The 17622-nt window shown below is 42.5% G+C and overlaps 1 protein-coding gene across 2 annotated transcripts in view; it reads right to left on the bottom strand.

Moving 5' to 3' along the window:
- Positions 1 to 9925: 9925 nt before the first annotated feature.
- Positions 9926 to 17622, bottom strand: part of UCHL1 (ubiquitin C-terminal hydrolase L1) — a 14327-nt gene continuing 6630 nt past the window's right edge. For both annotated transcript variants that reach the window (XM_073891582.1, XM_025887281.2), the window contains 3 exons: positions 16744 to 16810; positions 15775 to 15833; positions 9926 to 10375 (listed from right to left, as the gene is read on the bottom strand). In XM_073891582.1, coding sequence (XP_073747683.1) covers positions 10289 to 10375; positions 15775 to 15833; positions 16744 to 16810 — 213 coding nt within the window. In that variant the 3' untranslated portion in view covers positions 9926 to 10288. The remainder of the gene's footprint in view (positions 10376 to 15774; positions 15834 to 16743; positions 16811 to 17622) is intronic.

Below are 17622 nucleotides of genomic sequence, written 5' to 3'. Positions count from 1 at the left end.
TGTATATGAATGGTCAAAGCAGCATTCTTCATAATAACCCCAAGCTGGAAACAGCCTCGATGTCCATCAACTAAGGAATGGACAAATAAGACAAGGTATTTTCATACAATGGGATACTATTCAGCAATAAAAAAGAGAACTATTGGGGCACGCTACAATGTGAATGAACTTATACTAAGTGAAAGAAGCAAGGTGCAGAAGACTATGTTTGTAAGATTCCATTTATGTGAAATATCCAGAAAAGGCAAATTTATAGAGATAGAAATCAAATCAGTGGCTACCTGAGGCTGAGAGTGGGAGCAGGGATTAACTGTAAACAGACACAAGAAATTCTTAGGGATGATGGAAATGTTCTGAAACTGGATTTGTGGGGATGCTTTTACAACTCTATTTACTAAAATAATTGACTTGCATACTTACAATGGGTGAATTTCATGGTATGTAGATTATACTTCAATAAAGCTATTAAGGAAATGGGGAAGAAATGTAATCAGAGGGAAAGATTAGGAAGAAAATTAATATAAAATGCATTCTGTGATTTTAAAAGTTTGAGAAATGGGGTGCCTGGATGGCTTAGTTGGGTAAGTGTCTGCCTTTGACTCAGGTCACGATCCCAGGGTCCTGGGATCGAATCCTGCACCGGGCTCCGTGCTCAGCCGGGGAGTCTGCCTCTCCCTTTCCCTCCGCCCCTCCCCACGCCCTGGTTCATTCTCTCTCTCTCTTTTCTCAAATAAATAAAATAAAAATCTTCAAAAAAATAAAGTTTGAGAAATGTTTGAGATGTTGAGAAATAGTATAGCATAAAGCAAGAAAATAAGGAAGGAAATAATATATACATTTGAGGGCCCCTTTTGTGATGGCTCGAGACTATCAGAAGACACCCCAATGGTGTTCATGAAATTCATGAAATGAGTCACCTTTGCACAAATAATAATGAATTATGGCCTCTATATTGCCACCATGTGTCGTTAAAGGAGGGATGTGGGATCACAGCATCCTGCAGAAGTAAGCAAAAGCACATGAGGTAGAAAAAACCAGGTTTGATCTCTGAGCCAATTGTTATTCTTTATTTCAAAGAAAATTTTTATGGGTTTTAAATGTTAAAATAATAATTATTATAAAGCCCTCAACTGTGGCTTCTATGTTTTCAAAAGGAATGAGAAAGGGAAACTTCCCGAGTGAGGTGGCTCTGTTGGTGGCATTTCTGAGCACAATCAGGTGGGGAAGTGGGACGGGGGTGGGGTAATGCAGCTGCAGAAAAGAACAGTCCCAGAGAGAAGACAGAAGGAGGCGGCAGGTCATCCCAGAAGGCCTGGAATGCTTCACCGAACACAGAACGTGAATTTCCGTACCATGCATTTTAAGAACATTATTTTTTAAGTTATATTCAAGCAGATTGGATTTATGTGACTTTCTGTAGCAATGAGTAAAAAGTGTAGGTCAGATTTCAATCTGTGATTAAGGTTACGCATCATTTTTCCTGTTTATATTTCACCAACCTGGTGCCTCATGATGAAAACCATAAGCAGAGTTACTAACGTGTTTCTAAGGCAAAGTCGGGCTGTGGGCTGGACCAGGGATCCAAGTCACCTCACACACTCCCAGGGAGGATATAGAATAAGGTTCCCGAAATTTCAGCGTATTCTTCACACCCCCATACTCAGAGATGACGGGGAGGGCAAGGAACTGAGAAAAATCAATGTGATTTCTTCCCAGTGCAGCCACAGTGGTCCGTGGTGGGGACTGTGAATGTGTGGTTTATAGCAGGCAAACAGGGAAATCCAGTGACTCGGTGAATATGTTGCATTGTCTTATTAAATTATGTGTGAGATTTTTATTGCTGCTTAACAAATTACCACGAACATAGAGACTTAAATCCACACCCATTTCATAGCACAGAGTTTTGTGGGTCAGAAGTCCAGCATGGCTTGCCTGGGCTGTCTTACAAGAGGTTGTCTTAAAACTGAAGTTAAGGTGTGGGCTGTGTTTCCTTCTGGGGGTTCTGGGGAAGATTCTGTTTCCAAGCGCCTTCAGGTTGTTGTCCACATTCGGCTCCTTATAGTTGTAGAACTTAGATGTTCATTTCCTCGCTGTCAGCTGGGGGCTCCTAAATGCTAACCACATTCCTTTGCCAGGAGGCGCCAAATCCTTTTTAAGGACTAGTTCAGGCCAAACAGGGATAATCTCTCTATCTTAATGCCAATTTATTTGGAACCTTAATTACAGTTGCAAAATCCCTTTAAAGCCACATCTAGATTAGTGTTTGATTGAATACCCGGGAGAAGGTTTTTATACCCTAGGGGCTGGGAGTCTCGAGGGCCATTTTGGAATTCTGCCTACGGCGAGTTACTTAGGGCAGACTCTCCAGTCTAGCCAAGTGATCCTCAGGGGTGGTGGTAACAAGCCCTAATGGATGTTTTGGGAAATCCGCGGGCTATCATTTTGTTGTTGTAATGGTGGAGGGTAGGTTCTGCTGGCATTTAGTATCCAGGGCCAGGTTGCAAGAAGACGGCCTCCCACAAGGAAGAATTGGGCAGCATCTTATCCAGTTTTGGGCATCCCTCCAGGCGTTCATGTCAATGACAAATCTGTATCATTTTCTGAACTTCCGTATTTTATTTTGCTCAGTTTTTGTACTGAAGTTTCCAGAAATGCACTTAGTGGGTGAATCAAGAGAAATAATGTAGTTATTTTGCTGGGGACTTTACCAAGATTGTCAGCCATTTTGGAAAAATCACATGATGAGTAACAAGGCGGCTCCTGGAATCAAAACTGTCAATGCGCCACCCGCGCTTCTGTCCCTGTCCCAGCAATGTTGTGTTAAATGCAAGCCTCACCCTACTTTCTGTCTTCCAGTGTAGTGGTAACTCCTAAGCACTTGCCTGTTGAACACGCATTTTCTTTCCTTTTTCTTTCTTTATTAAAGTCTAGTTGACACACAATGTTACATGAGCTTCAGGTGTACACATAGTGATTTGACAAGTCTATGCGTTACGCTGTGATCACTGCAAGTGTAGTGACCATCGGTCACCATACACTATTATTACAGTATCATTGACTATATTCCCTATGTGGTACCTTTTACCATATTTTCTTTGTTTAAGTTGACTTTTTACAGTGACATGTGTAGATAGGTTATATTAGCTATGAACCCTCAGGATAGTGAAGGGGGCATTGCAACATAGAGGTTATAACAAGGGGCCAGAAGGACTGAGAGCCAAAGGTCTACAGTGTTGAGCACTTGCTGAACCTGGGAGTGGCCAAGATAATAAGTAGGGGAGCTTGTGATATATAAACTCATAGGGATAGAAGGGACGTTCGTGAGCTTTGAGTCTAATTATTATTATTATTTTTTAAGATTTTATTTATTTATTTGACAGAGAGAGACACAGCAAGAGAGGGAACACAAGCAGGGGGAGCGGGTGAGGGAGAAGCAGGCTTCCCGCGGAGCAGGGAGCCCAACATGGGGCTCGATCCCAGAACCGTGGGATCATGACCTGAGCCAAAGGCAGACGCTTAATGACTGAGCCACCAGGCGCCCCTCTTTTCTTTTCTTAATTAAAGATTTATTTATTTATTTGAGAGACAGGGACAGAGCATGAGCGGGGGGAGGGGCAGAGGGAGAGGAAGAGGGACAAGCAGACTCCTTGCTGAGCAGGGAGCCCGATGTGGGGCTCGATCCCAGGACCCTGGGATCATGACCTGAGCCGAAGGCAGACGCTTAACGACTGAGCCACCCAGGTGCCCCGAGTCTAATTATTTTTTTAAAATGAAAAAACTAGAACCAAAAAAGGAAAAGGGAGTTGGCTAATGTCACCTAACTAGCTAATGTCAATGTTGGGACCAGACCCAGGAATCGTAATAGAAGGGTCAAATGAGTCTATATGAAACTACTTGAAAATTAAATTAACATTGTTTAACTGAAGTGTTAAGGAAAATGTTTTTTTTAAAGATTTAACAATTTAATATATACAGTTAGCTCCACTATTTTCTAATGTTAAGATGGATTTAGAGGCAAGATTTTACTAGATGTAGAATCAACGGTAGAACTGGTTATACGGGGACACCCCGGTGGCTCAGTTAAGTGTCTGACTTTGGCTCAGGTCATGATCTTGGGGTCCTGGGATCGAGCCCCATGTCGGGCTCCCCACTCAGCAGGGAGTCTGCTTCTTCCTCTGCCCCTACCCACCCCCGCTCATGCTCACCCTCTCTCCTCTCTCCCTCTCAAATAAATAAATAATCTTAAAAAAGAAGATCTGGTTATATCACATCGATTGTACTTCGTATAACATCTAACTCAGCATTGGCAGACAAAGTATTTGTTTAACGAACTTGTGATTTGAACTTATTACTGCTTATTTCTATTTCTATTTATGATAAAATAAATAGAACCTGGGTAAAACTATGAATAGCCTAACAAGCAAATCAGAAGGCTGGCTTTGGCCAACCTTTATCGGGACCAGTTAGTCCTGTCCAAAACACTGGGCCAAAATGTAGGCCCAAGTACTATCACACTTCTCCTTTTGCCCAGAAGGGCCACAGTCACCAGTAACGATTGGTTTTTCCTCCTGACTCAATTTTGTTCAAACTTACTTAGCTACAAAATTGCCATAAGTTTTCCTATGCTGCCACCTACTGGAAATAGTAAGTATAGCTTTGACTAAAGCTTTGTCTTCTATTATTCAATGTGCTTGGATACCAAATAGAGAACTTCTTGGGTCTTAAATATCCAAATACTGAACATTTAAAGGTTGTTTCCTCTAATCACTAGAGATTCCTTAATGTCATCCAAAGCCAACACACCTATGAATCTCCATTTTCAAAACACCTCTTCTGTACTAAGTTTAAATCATGATTCCCTTCTTCAAAATCCCTACCCTGCAAGAAGGTAAATACATTGCTATGGTTCATGTCTTGATGTAAAAGGGAACGTACCCCCCCTCACTGCAAAGAACGAGGCACTGATGGTCTAGGAGCCATGGTTTAGGATAACCTTTAGGAAAAGTTGTTCTGGAAATCGGCCTTATGCCGGAAAATGAGGCGTGGCTTGACAGTAAGCAGAAAAGGACACGTGCTGCCTTGAGATTTAGCTTGGAGAAAAAAGAGAGAAGGCTAGAAAGAAACTAGCTGGTGATAAAAATAAAAACAATAGCGTCTGCTATATTCCAGGCACATCCCCAAGAAGGTCACAAGTATTGTCATGGGATTCTCACAACAGCCCAGGAAGCAAAGACTGAATGCACTTTACAGAGGAGGAAGTCGGGTTTTGGAGGCAACCAGCCGGCAGCGGCATGGATGTACAAAGCTCCGCGGTCTGGAAGGTGTAGCCCCAGGAGACCACGGACCAGCAGAATTGTCAGGAGACAAAGCCAGAGCAGCTAGCTCCTGGTTCGATGTCACTGATTTTAGTTTAAAAAAAAAAAAATTCACAGCCAAAGGAGCCTAAGGAGATATGACAACCACATGACTTGCGGTATCCCGGATGGGATTCTGGAACAGAAAACGGGCATTAGGTGAAAACGAAACAAATATGAATCAAGGTTGGGCTTTAGTTAAGAATTTATCAATATGGGTTCATTCACTGTGGCAAATGTATCATACTGAATTTTTTAAGCCTGGTTTTTAGAGAATGGTTAACACTATGGAAAACATCTGATTCCTAAGAATTAGGAGACACGTTAGTATAAAATTGGATTTTGAATGGTTTAAGAACGCTGATGGCAGAGAACCGCGGCCACCTCTCTGACGGCGCTTGGCCAAGTCTCACCGCCACCACCATTCCCGGGGCGGGCGGGGGGAGCTGCGGTGCCGCGCTCTCTGTTCATCCGCCCGCAGCCGCGCAGCGCTCGGCAGCTGCACCTGCCGGGTCCCGCCAGCCCGGCCTGATGGTGCAGATGGGGCCGGCCCCTGCAGATGGGGCCCTGCGCCGAGGAGATCCCGCAGTTCCCCGCCCGCTCCACCACTCAGAGTGACCTGTCCCTGTGTGAGGGCTTGAGGAAGGCTCTGAAGCAGTACAAGGCCAACCACGGGCTGAGCTCCCTGCCCCGAAGGGACAGGTGCAGACTCTGCAGATCCATGGGCCAGCCCCGCACCCATCTTCACCCCTTCACCGACAGCCGGACCATGACGTCAGAGTGTACCCATGGAGCTGGGATTGGGAGGAGGGGGTTTCGCACCCCACAGATGACAGGAGATGCAAATGTGCTGTTAAAAGACTCTGGTTTAGGGCGCCTGGGTGGCTCAGATGGTTAAGCATCTGCCTTTGGTTCAGGTCATGATCCCAGGGTCCTAGAATCGAGTCCCGCATCAGGCTCCCTGCTCGGAAGGGGGCTTGCTTCTTCCTCTCCCTCTGCTGCTCCCCCTGCTTGTGCTCTTTCGCTGTCAAATAAATAAATAAAATCTTAAAAAAAAAAAAAGACTTCGGTTTAGACCAAAAAAATATATATATATATTGATTGCCAACATAAGAAGGGAAAGGAAACCATCAAATGATTTAAATTGCTCAAATCCAGATATTTTGTATTAGGAGAAAACATCATCTGTACTATTTGTTCTGCTGAGACTTCTCTACTTCTTTTTGTTCATGATGATTCACACACACACACACACACACACACTCCTCAACTCTGTATGAACAGTTTATGTTACGTTAGTACAGTTACTCAAGGCATGTTCTGCATGTACTGAACTCTTTGTGGCTTATCTCAGCTTGATCCTCTAAATCCTGTGGGAGATGTCCTATCGTTCCCATTCTACAGGACTGCACAGGACAGCCTGACTATAGGCAATTCACAGTGGCACACTGTAGGGCTATGCCAAACCACACCTTGTTCCTCAGCCAATGCCAAGTCAACATATCTAACAGGTGAACAACTTAATGCTATTGTACCAATGAGCTAAGATCACATCATTCAAGGGACAAAGAAAGTAACTCTGCCAAATTCGTATGTCATTATTTAACAAGACAGGGTGTGTAGGAAATTGAACATGTTCCAAGTAATTTGAGGTTTAGGAAAACAAAGATGATGATTTTAAGTTCTAAAGTAGCCTTGTAATGGGGGTGCCTGCCTGGCTCAGTCCATAGAACATGGACTCTTGATCTCAGGGTCATGAGTTCAAGCCCCACATTAGCCATAGAGCTTACTTAAAAATAAATAAAATAAAATAGCCTTATGATAGAGCCAGCAGAAGACAAAAGACAAAGTTAATGAGTTCCACTGACTTCAATTATAAATTAAAGAAACTTGAGAGTAAGCTGGAATTAACCAGCAGGAGCTCACCACAGAGTTCTAAGTCTTGAGGGAAAAAAACGCACACTTTTTTATTATGAATAATATGGTAATTTTGGAAAGTTTGGAAAATGAGAAAATAAAGTTAAAATCACTCACAATCTCAATACCTAGAGAGAGGGGCAGACCCATGTCTTTGAGAAATTGCAGATTTCACAAGGACACACAGCCAGGGTGTTGAACAGGGTCATGGAAGTGTGGGACCCTAACGCTTAAACTTCATTTGCTTAAAGTTGGGTCCATCTATGCCCAGCAATAATCAATGTTGTGGGCTCCTAGAGCCAGTCTGCTTGGGTTTGAATCTAGGCAACATCATTTCCTACTAAATAACCTTCAGCCAGCTGCTTAAGCTTTGCTGTGCCTTAGTTTTCTATTTGCAATATGGGGATAATACCAATCTCAGATGATGACAGTTTAATTAAGAACATGGTTAAAAATTTAAGCTATTATGGTCTTTTCTAAACACATACGTATACATGTTTATAAAACTCACTCATTTTCACGCAAACATCTTTTTCCATGTTTTTGGGTCTTTCAGAAGACCAAGTATTATACTTAATGTGTAACCTCAAGATTCCTCAATTGGACATTTTGGGTGTTTAAAAGAGAGATGCTTAGGGGCCTCTGGGTGGCTCAGTTGGTGAAGCATCTGACTCTTGATCTCAGCTCACGTCTTGATTTCTGGGTCATGAGTTCAAGCCCTGCTTTGGGTTCCATGCTTGGCACGGAGCCTACTTTAAAAAAAGTGGGGGAGATGCTTAACATCAGGTGGTTTTGCCTGTTGAAAGCACAAGAGTCACCTTCAAGGCCAAAGGCTGATAACATTTTTAAGGAATAAGCCAACTGGATGTAGATCTTTTGTCAAATCGAAGACGTCAATTAAGAGGGCTTGTTGGGAAACAGATGCATACCGCCTTCAGATGGAAGACAAAGTCAGTGAGTGGTACCTCTTGGAGTTGTACACGGCTGAGGCCTCAGGGAGAGCAGTGGGGAAGTAGTTGGTACTAGATGGAACCTTCTAGAGGCCCTTTCCTGACACCTTCACTCTTGCATCTAGGTTAACATGAAATGATGAAGATGTGGAAGAGGGTAATTCCTTTGCCCAAAATTGAGAGGCAAAAGTGGAGGTCAAAGACAAGTTTGGTAAATCCTGAAGCCTGTTCATACGTCTAGCTACCTTTAGGTAGTGAGTCCAGTCTAAGCCCGGTTTCCTTGTGAATAGCTGTGAGGCCTTGGGCATGTAACCAAACCCCCGTGCTGGCGTAAAACTGAATTATCTCTGTACCTCCAGGGGTGCGTTAGCTATTGCATAACTTTTCATGGTGTGGCATGCTAAGGCATGTTATTTTGGGAGCATTTTAATAAATATGTTTCTCATACATGAAGTATAAAGGCTTAGAGCTACAATGAGTGGTAGAATTTGAATTTCTGAGGCCATAAGTAGTGTATCTATTTTTACGCTCCTAGAAATGGGAAGGAGCCTAGCTTTGTTTCCTTTCCCCTAAGTCCTTCTTCAAAGTGTTGTGTAGAAGTCACACACCAAGTTAGAATTGAAAATACAGGGCCCCTGGGTGGCTCAGTTGGTTAAGCGACTGCCTTCGGCTCAGGTCATGATCCTGGAGTCCCGGGATCGAGTCCCACATCGGGCTCCCTGCTCAGCGGGGAGTCTGCTTCTCCCTCTGACCCTCTTCCCTCTTGTGCTTTCTATCTCTCATTCTCTCTCTCTCTCAAATAAATAAAATCTTAAAAAAAAAAAAAAGAATTGAAAATACATCTCTCTGGCTTCAACTCTAAGCAATTAGAATAACCTGAACCACTGTTTTTTTACATTAAAAGAATGTCAATAGTAGTGATCACTTTCCTCCTAGGAACCAAAATATCCTTCACTTGGAAGGTGGATTCATTAACCTTAGTCTAATTATGAGAAAAACACGGGACACAGCCCAGTAGACGGGCATCACGTAAAATACTTGTCCAGTACCCCTCAAAACTGTCAAGTCCTCAAAAACAAAACCTGAGAACTGATCACAGCCAAGGGAGCCTAATGAAACATGACAACTAAATGTAAAATGGTGTCCTGGATGGGCTCCTGGAACAGAAAAAGGGCATTAGGTCAAAACTTGAGGGAATCTTAAGCTGTGGACGGGAGTTAACAGTAATATCAAGATTGGTTCATTATAACAAATATTTTATATTAATGTAAGCTGTTACTAATGTAAGCTGTTACTAGGCAAAATGGAGGAATATACGGGAACTCTGTAAGAGTTTCTCAATCTTCTGTAAATCTAAAAGTTCATCTAAAGTGAAGTCTATTTAAAAATTTTTTAAGTCTACAGGTATACACAGTAATATGAATGTATAGAAAGGGGCACCAGGCTGGCTCAGTCGGTAGAGCATGTGACTCTTGATCTCGGGGTTGTGAGTTCGAGGCCCAAGTTGGGTGTGGAGATTACTGAAAATCTTTAGGATGAATGAATGAATCAATCAATGAATCAGTGAATAGAAAAAAGTCTGGAGACACTGAACCAATACTATTTTTATGGTAATTTGCCTACCTGTGCCCTAGGAGTTGCTTCTATGGAAGACATAACCATAGAGCACTGGAGGGAAAGATAGAAGAGAAAGTGGAAACCAGCTGAGGCTCATCTCTTAATCAGCAGAAAAGTTTTATTTCTTTTAAGGACAATTAAACCACATCCAAGGCCTTAACTTACAGACGCAAACCAAAGTAGTAGCCATTTAAAGCATTAGCTATTGAGGTACAATACATACATGGTGGGGAGGGGAATGCTTCGCCATCTGAAGCTTATACCAAACTGCTCGATCGACAGCTGAGCTCTGCTAGTGCTTGGGTGTGGCCAAGGGGAAGAGCGTATCTGCAGAACCAAAGGAGAACAGTCGTGTTCCACAAGTACTGAAGCATTTTGGACTGCACTGGTGAGGGTGGGTTTCACGTATAAGGGAAAGGGGTGGGAAAAGGCTACATCCCCCTCAGGGCATTAGGCTGCCTTGCAGAGGGCCACAGCAGAAAAGCGGACCTCCCCTTGCTCACGCTCGGTGAATTCTCTGCAGACCTTGGCGGCATCCTGAAAGGAGAAAGGCCATTCAAATCCAAACAGCAGCGGCTCAAAAGGAAGTTCCAACAGGAAAATTAACGGTAAGGCGCAGAGGTCACCCTGATCAACTTCAAACCTCCCATTAAACTTGTAAACCAGGGCTGGCTTCAGACCAAAAATAAATAAATAAATAATTTAAAAAAAAAATAGGTGTTGGGCAAGACAAGAAATCATGCACAGACTTGACTTTAGAAACTTTGATTTCTTTATGACTTTCACCAAGTGCTCTGGGCTTCCTCCACCTTGTGACTACTACTCCTACATTAGGAGTGCACTTTTCCTCAAATAGCAACAAGGTAAAAAATAGATCCTCTCTCCCATAAGGGGGCCTAAGAGAAAAGTTCCCCTAACTCAAGAAATTCCAAGTAAACACAAATTCCTTTCAAGTAAACATTTTATCGAACAGCCTTAAATACCTGGTGTTCCAGGTGTTAATGACTTATTGATGGTGGAATGACATGTGTTACTAGTCCTAAGACCCAGATTACAAAGATTGGTAATAGAAAATTGATCCCAAATTCTAGGGTTTAAACGCCTTGGCACAGTAAATATCAATCACTGCTTCATCTGTGAAAAGTCTAGTGGAAAGAGAGCTCCACAAACCATATGAAATATAAGACCTTTAAGAGGACAGAACAGTCATGACGCATCAGCTCCCAAGGTCTAAAAACCATCGACTCCATGAGTTGGCCCTTAAAAGGCATCCGCCACATCCAGTTTTGCTCCTCTTTAGAACCAAACCAGAGGGGATTTTAGATTGACATCTACATATTTCATTCTCGATCAGAATTATTATACTGCTATTCCAGACCTTTCCTGTAGGACCCACAGGGATAACTACTATTAAAGGTGTATCTATAAAGAGAATAGTCATTCATCTCCTACAGACCATGAGCAGTGACCTCAGAATTCATGGGTTAAGTTTATGTCATTTCTTACCAGTTTAGCCACAATTCACTATATAGTTCAGACAACCTAATACAGCTTCAACCACATACAACCAGCCTTAGGATAAGAATTTTCACTAATTAAGATGCTGGTTTATATTACATTTAAGTGAGATTCTAATTAGTTTTTATTGTTTTTTTTTAAACAGGGTCTTACCTTCCCCACACCTCATAAATTCTACTCAAGTAACAGGTTTTGGTATCCTATGTGGGATACATTTTTATGGTATTAGCAGTGTTCAATAGGAAAGTACAGAGCTTTATTAGAAGGACCAGTCTTTCCCCAAATGGGTCATCACCAGAAGTTCTGCGTCTTACTCTCTCCCCTAAGTAAATTCTACCTTTGCAAATCCCCCTCAATCCTGCTTTTCTACATCTATTTCTCATTCCACATTACTACTAGTCCCATATGACCCTCGTATATCCGAGAATTAGCTCTAACTGATCTCAGGTGTGTGTGACAGCAGGCTAGAGAAAGTGACCCTCCCTTCTTCTGTGGCATAATTTGGTCCACCAGCACCTTGAGGTCATGAGGTTTAGGACATTCCAAAGCCAGGTCTATCACCCAGGAAGGTAGTACTGAACAGCGGCTAGGATTGCCCAGATTTGAACCATGGTTTTGCCATTTAAGTCATTGACCCTGAGCATCACTTAACCCCTTGTACCTCAGTTTCCTCACCTGTAAAATGTGGATTAATACCTACCTCAGGGCCTCATTAAAAGCATCCTCTAAAAGCTAGAAGTCACTTAGAACAGCATCTAGCACAGGGGTCAGCAAACGATAGCCTGCTGCCTATCTTTATGAATGAAGTTTCAGTAGAATACGGCCACGTATTCACTTAGACACGGTCTCAGAATGGAACACAAGCATACCCCACTGTATCGCACTGCGCCTTGCTGCACTTCTCAGAGACTGCATCTTTAGAAATGCAAAGTTTGTAGCAACCCTACATCAAGCGCGTCTACCAGCATCTTTTTTCAATAGCATTTATGTTTCTTGTGTCACATTTTGGTGATTCTTGCAGCATTTCAAACTTTTTTTATTGCATTTGTTATGGTGATCTGAGATTAGTGATATTTGATGTCACTATCATAATTGTTTTAGGGTGCTACAATCCACATCCATACAAGAGAGCGACCTTATAATCAATAAACGTTGTGTGTGTTCTCACTGCTCCGGTGACCAGCTTTTCCCCCATGTCTCTTGCCCCTCAGGCCTCCCTGTTCTGAAACAATATTGAAATTAGGCCAATAACCCTACAATGGCCTCTAATGTGTTCAAATGAAGAGTCACACATCTCTCACTTTAAATCCAAAGCTAGAGATGATTAAGCTTAGTGAGGAAGACATGTTGAAAGTTGAGATAGGCTAAAAGCTAGGACTCTTGTGCCAAACAGCAAGTTGTGAATGCAAAGGAAGTTCTGGAAGGAAATTAAAAGTGCTACCCCTGTGACCACATGGATGGTAAGAAAGCAGAACAGCCTTATTCCTGGTATGGAGAAAGTTTTGAGTGGTCTGGATAGAAAATCAAACCAGCCACAACATTCCCCTAAGCCAAAGCCTCATCCAGAGAAAGGCCCTCTAACTCTCCAATTCTGTAAAGGCTGAGAGGTGAGGAAGCTGCAGAAAAGTCTGAAGCTAGCAGAGGTTGGTCCAAGTTTAAGGAAAGAAGCTGTCTCCACAACATCAAAGTGCAAGGTGAAGCAGCAAGTGATGGAGAATCTGCAGCACATTATCCAGAAGATTAGCTAAGATCATTAATGAAAGTGGCTACACTGAACAACAGACTTCCCATGTGGATGATCTAGGATTCTATTGGAAGATGATACCATGTAGGACTTTCATAGCTAGAGAGAAGTCAATGGTTGGGTTCAAGTTCAAAACTTCAAAGAACAGGCTCTCTTATTATGGGCTAATGCAGCTAGTGATTTTAAGTTGAAGCCAATGCCCACTTACCATTTTGAAAATCCTAGGGCCCTTAAGAAGTACACATCTACTCTGCTTGTGCTCTATAAATGGAAAAACAAAACCTGGATGACAGTACCTCTGTTTACAACATGGTTTACTGAATATTTTAAGCCCACTCTTGAGAACTATTGCTCAGAAAAAAAGATTTCTTTCAAAATACGATTGCTCATTGACAGTGCACCTAGTCACACAGTTCTGATGGAGATGGACAAGATGAATGCTGTTTTCATGCCTACTAAATAACATCTACTCTGCAGCCCCATGAATCAAGGCGTCATTTCAACTTGCAAGTCTTTTTAAGAAATACATTTCGTAAGGCTATAGCTGCCATAGTGAGTGATTCCTCTGATGGAGCTGGGTAAACTGAAAATCTGCTGGGAAGGATTCACCATTCTAGAGGTCATTAAGAACATTCCTGATTCATGGGAAGAGATCAAATATCAACCTGAACAGAAGTTTGGAAGACGTGAATTCCAACCCTCATGGGACTCTTGAGAGGTTCAAGACTGAGTGAAACAAGCACCTGCAAGTGTGGTGGAAAGAGCAAGAGAACTAGAATGAGAAGTAGAATGTGAAGGTGGGGCTGAATTGCTGCCATCTCACGAGAAAACTTGAATGGATGAGGTGCTGTTTCTCGTGATGAGCAAACAAAGTGGTTTAAGATGGGGTCTACTCCTGGTGAAGATGCTGTGAAGATTGCTAAAATGACAACAAAGACTTTTGGGGCTAGAATATGACATAAACTAAGCTGATAAAGCAGCGGCAGGGTTTGAGAGGATTGACTCCAATTTTAAGAAGTTCTACTGTGGGGCGCCTGGGTGGCTCAGCTGGTTAAGCATCTGCCTTCGGCTCAGGTCATGATCCCAGGGTCCTGGGATCCAGCCCCGCATCGGGCTCCCTGCTCGGCGGGAAGCCTGCTTCTCCCTCTCCCACTCCCCCTGCTTGTGTTCCCTCTCTCACTGTCTCTCTGTCAAATAAATAAATAAAAATCTTAAAAAAAAAAAAAAAAGTTCTACTGCGGGTAAAATTCTTTATCAAAAGCATCATATACTACAGGGAAAACATTCGTGAAAGGGAGAGTCCATGGATGCAGCAAACTTCACTGATGGCTTATTTTAAGAAATTGCCACAGCCACCCCAACCTTCAGCAACCACCACCCGATCAGTCGGCAGCCATCAACATCGAGGCAAGACCTCCACCAACAGAAACTTTACAACTCAGAAAGCTCAGATGATGGTAGGCATTTTTTTTAGAAATGAAGTATTTAAAATATGTACACTGTTCTTTTAGACAGAATGTTATTGTACACTTAACAGACTACAACAGAGTATAAGCAGAACTTTTATATGCACCAGGAACTAAAAATTTCATTTAACTCACTTCATTGCAATATTCCCTTTATTGCAATGGTCTGGAACTGAACCCACAACATCCCTGAGGTATGCCTGTCCTTGCAACAGAGCCAAATGCCACACAAAGCCTGAAATATTTTCTACCTCTTTACAGAAAGTTTTCCAGCCCTTCATCTGCACACAGCAAGCACTCAAAAAAGATTAGTTATTACTACAAATGAAGTACTTACACCTTAACAGCATTTTTTCTTATCACAATTAAGCAACTCCCTTTATAACAGTAAATTGATTCAATTCTAGAGACTTGTTTTTAGGGGGAAGGGGCCCCAGGTAGTCTATCAGCCCTTGTCCAGAATTAAGAGGTCTCTGGAATCCTTTACAGTAGGACAGTGATCCTAGATCTTAAAGTTCTTATCGAGGCAGGTTTTGAATCTGCTCCTCTTGTCCTCTAACAGTGGCCCGAGAGAAAAGAAAAAACTGAAGTCGATGGCCTAACTGGAATCCCTAGTACACCAGCTGTAAAACAGACCCTAATCCAGCAGTGCGACAGGGATTAAGAAAAGCTCAGGTTGGGTCCCTTGAGTGGTTAGCTGTGATGTAATCTGACAAGAGGACAATGGTCACCTTAATCCCAAAAGGAAGTAAAGCAATGGCTTGCAGGCTAATTCTAACCCTGGACTAAAGTCAGCACACGATACAGATCAGTCAGGGCTGCTCTGGAGGATCCTGTTTAAGACCATTTGCTAGAAAATACGGTAGACAGAATTACTAAAATAGGGGAGCCTGGGTGGCTCAGTCGTTAAGGGTCTGCCTTCGGCTCAGGTCATGATCCCAGGGTCCTGGGATCGAGCCCCTGCATCGGGCTCCCTGCTCCACGGGAAGCCTGCTTCTCCCTCTCCCCCTGCTTGTGTTCCCTATCTGTCAAATAAATAAAAATTTAAAAATCTTAAAAAAAAAAAATTACTAAAATAATCTTTAAGCCCTAAAGACTGCTATTAACCCAGACAATGGGGTGCTGGCTGCCCTGAAGAAGTATTAGCACCTGGGACAAAATGGCCAAAGAAAGGTGGGCCTCAGTGGAAGACGGGTTCCAAAGATTACCTGCAGCAAGGAGTCCTCTGAACTGGTGCCATGGTTTACCGGGAAAGGCATTCGTCCATCTGGAACAGAGAAGCCAGGCAGCTCAACTTTCTCTGCAGATTTTCTGGCTGCGGTGCTTACCCAGCCTAAAGAGAAGTTTTCCATCTCCCAAATACCACTGCCACTCCCACAGAGGAAGGCTGGTCAGAAGCAATCGGCTGGAAAGGAAGTTCGAATGCTCCTGGATACCCACCCGGGGCAATTCTAATCCTCAAAAGCAACAGGACCACACAAGCCCAATGTGGTCACCCTAACAGAAAGGCTTGGGCCACATCTCCTGGGAAGGGTCCTGGAGCAAAAGGCAGACGCAGCCTCTGAGGTACCGGGAAGGTGGAGCCAAGAAGGGATCTTTTGGATCTCACTGTCCCTTAATGACTGCTGACTGGCCCCAAGTCCCCTTTGCTCTTGTCTGCTTATAGATGGTTCTTGAGGCAACATGGCTGCAAGTCTTCATTAATACAAAGGGGATGACTTTTACCAGATGGCTAATCTTTCTTGCTGGCATACACCGGCTAAGAGAAATTACCCCCCAACATGTCCAAATTCTTTCTATGCAAACAAGATCACATTGAGGCATTTATCTTTTTCCAAAAGTATTCCTTGTCAGGATGCTGCTGGAGATCCTACAGTGGTAATGCTGTAATGGAAGGTGGAAAGAGAAAACCTGAACATGGATGCCTTGGAACTGGCACGGATCTCTTTGCCGGTTTGGGACTAAAACCATTCTTTCTGCAGGTCACTGCCTGATGGGTGGTGGAAGTGCTCTGTATGATAAAGGGTTAAGTGCCCCATTGAGAATACCTCATTGTTCTGGCTTTGTGAACAAAGATACACTAAGTGCCACAAAGTCACACACCGATACCATAAGAGAATTTCATCTGAAGGAATGCCTGAAACTATATGGGGTTCCAAAAATGGAGTGAAACCTACCAAGTTCATAGAGATGGCCATCCACGTTGTTAAACAGAATAAAATGAAAATTCACTTTGTCATCTACCTGAGGAGAGTCAAGAAATATTTTTGAAGATGAGTTTTGATTGTACTATATACTGCATTAAAAATTTTTTCCTTCACCTTTACTGAGATAAATGACATAATAGTGTAAGTTCAAAATGTAGAACATGCTGATTTAATACACATATTTTGCAATATGATTTTAAGAGAACTTAATTTATTAAAAATAAATTGTCACTCTTTAAGTATAATGCACTAGAACTGACTTGCTTATGTATTATTTTAAATTAGTATAGCTAACACTTATGTATTTACTATACACTAGACAATATTATAAGACTATTATAAGACCTTAATCTATTAAGATAAATATAGTAACTATCAGAAAGCTATGACTTTTTCCTGAGGAGGAAATTCAGGCTTAGGAAGGATTAAGTATGGCACCCAAGGTCAAGACTAGAAAGTGCTAGGGCCAATGGTAGTTATAAAGGCACGGATACAGACTTAAATCTAATGAACTGTTGACTGAAGGACTGTGTTCAGATTAACGATATATTTAAGCCTTCTAGAAACTGTCAGTCCTTGCTGGTAATACTCTCTCCAACAGTCTGTGGGAGGAGTATGTGAAATGCTCAGTTGCCAGGAGGGGGATATTCCTCTCAGAATCATTTGGATCTAAACAAAATACTGTTTGAATTTACTCAAAACTATGTTTACTGCCAATTAGATTTCTGAAGAGCCATTTCAGTGAATAGGTCTGGTCAAAGCATGATTCTGGTAGAGTTTTCTGGGCTTAATTGGTCTTAAATGGCCTTGGGTGGAAAGTCTGCTGTATTCAGGTAAGAGGTTCCTGTA

Source organism: Callorhinus ursinus, unplaced genomic scaffold, assembly GCF_003265705.2.
Source record: "Callorhinus ursinus isolate GAN/ISIS: 27379988/994484 unplaced genomic scaffold, GSC_fseal_2.0 scaffold4, whole genome shotgun sequence".
Classification (NCBI taxonomy): Eukaryota; Metazoa; Chordata; class Mammalia; order Carnivora; family Otariidae; genus Callorhinus; species Callorhinus ursinus.
Note: the sequence above shows the minus strand (reverse complement) of the source record. Positions and strands in the feature narration are given on the sequence as shown.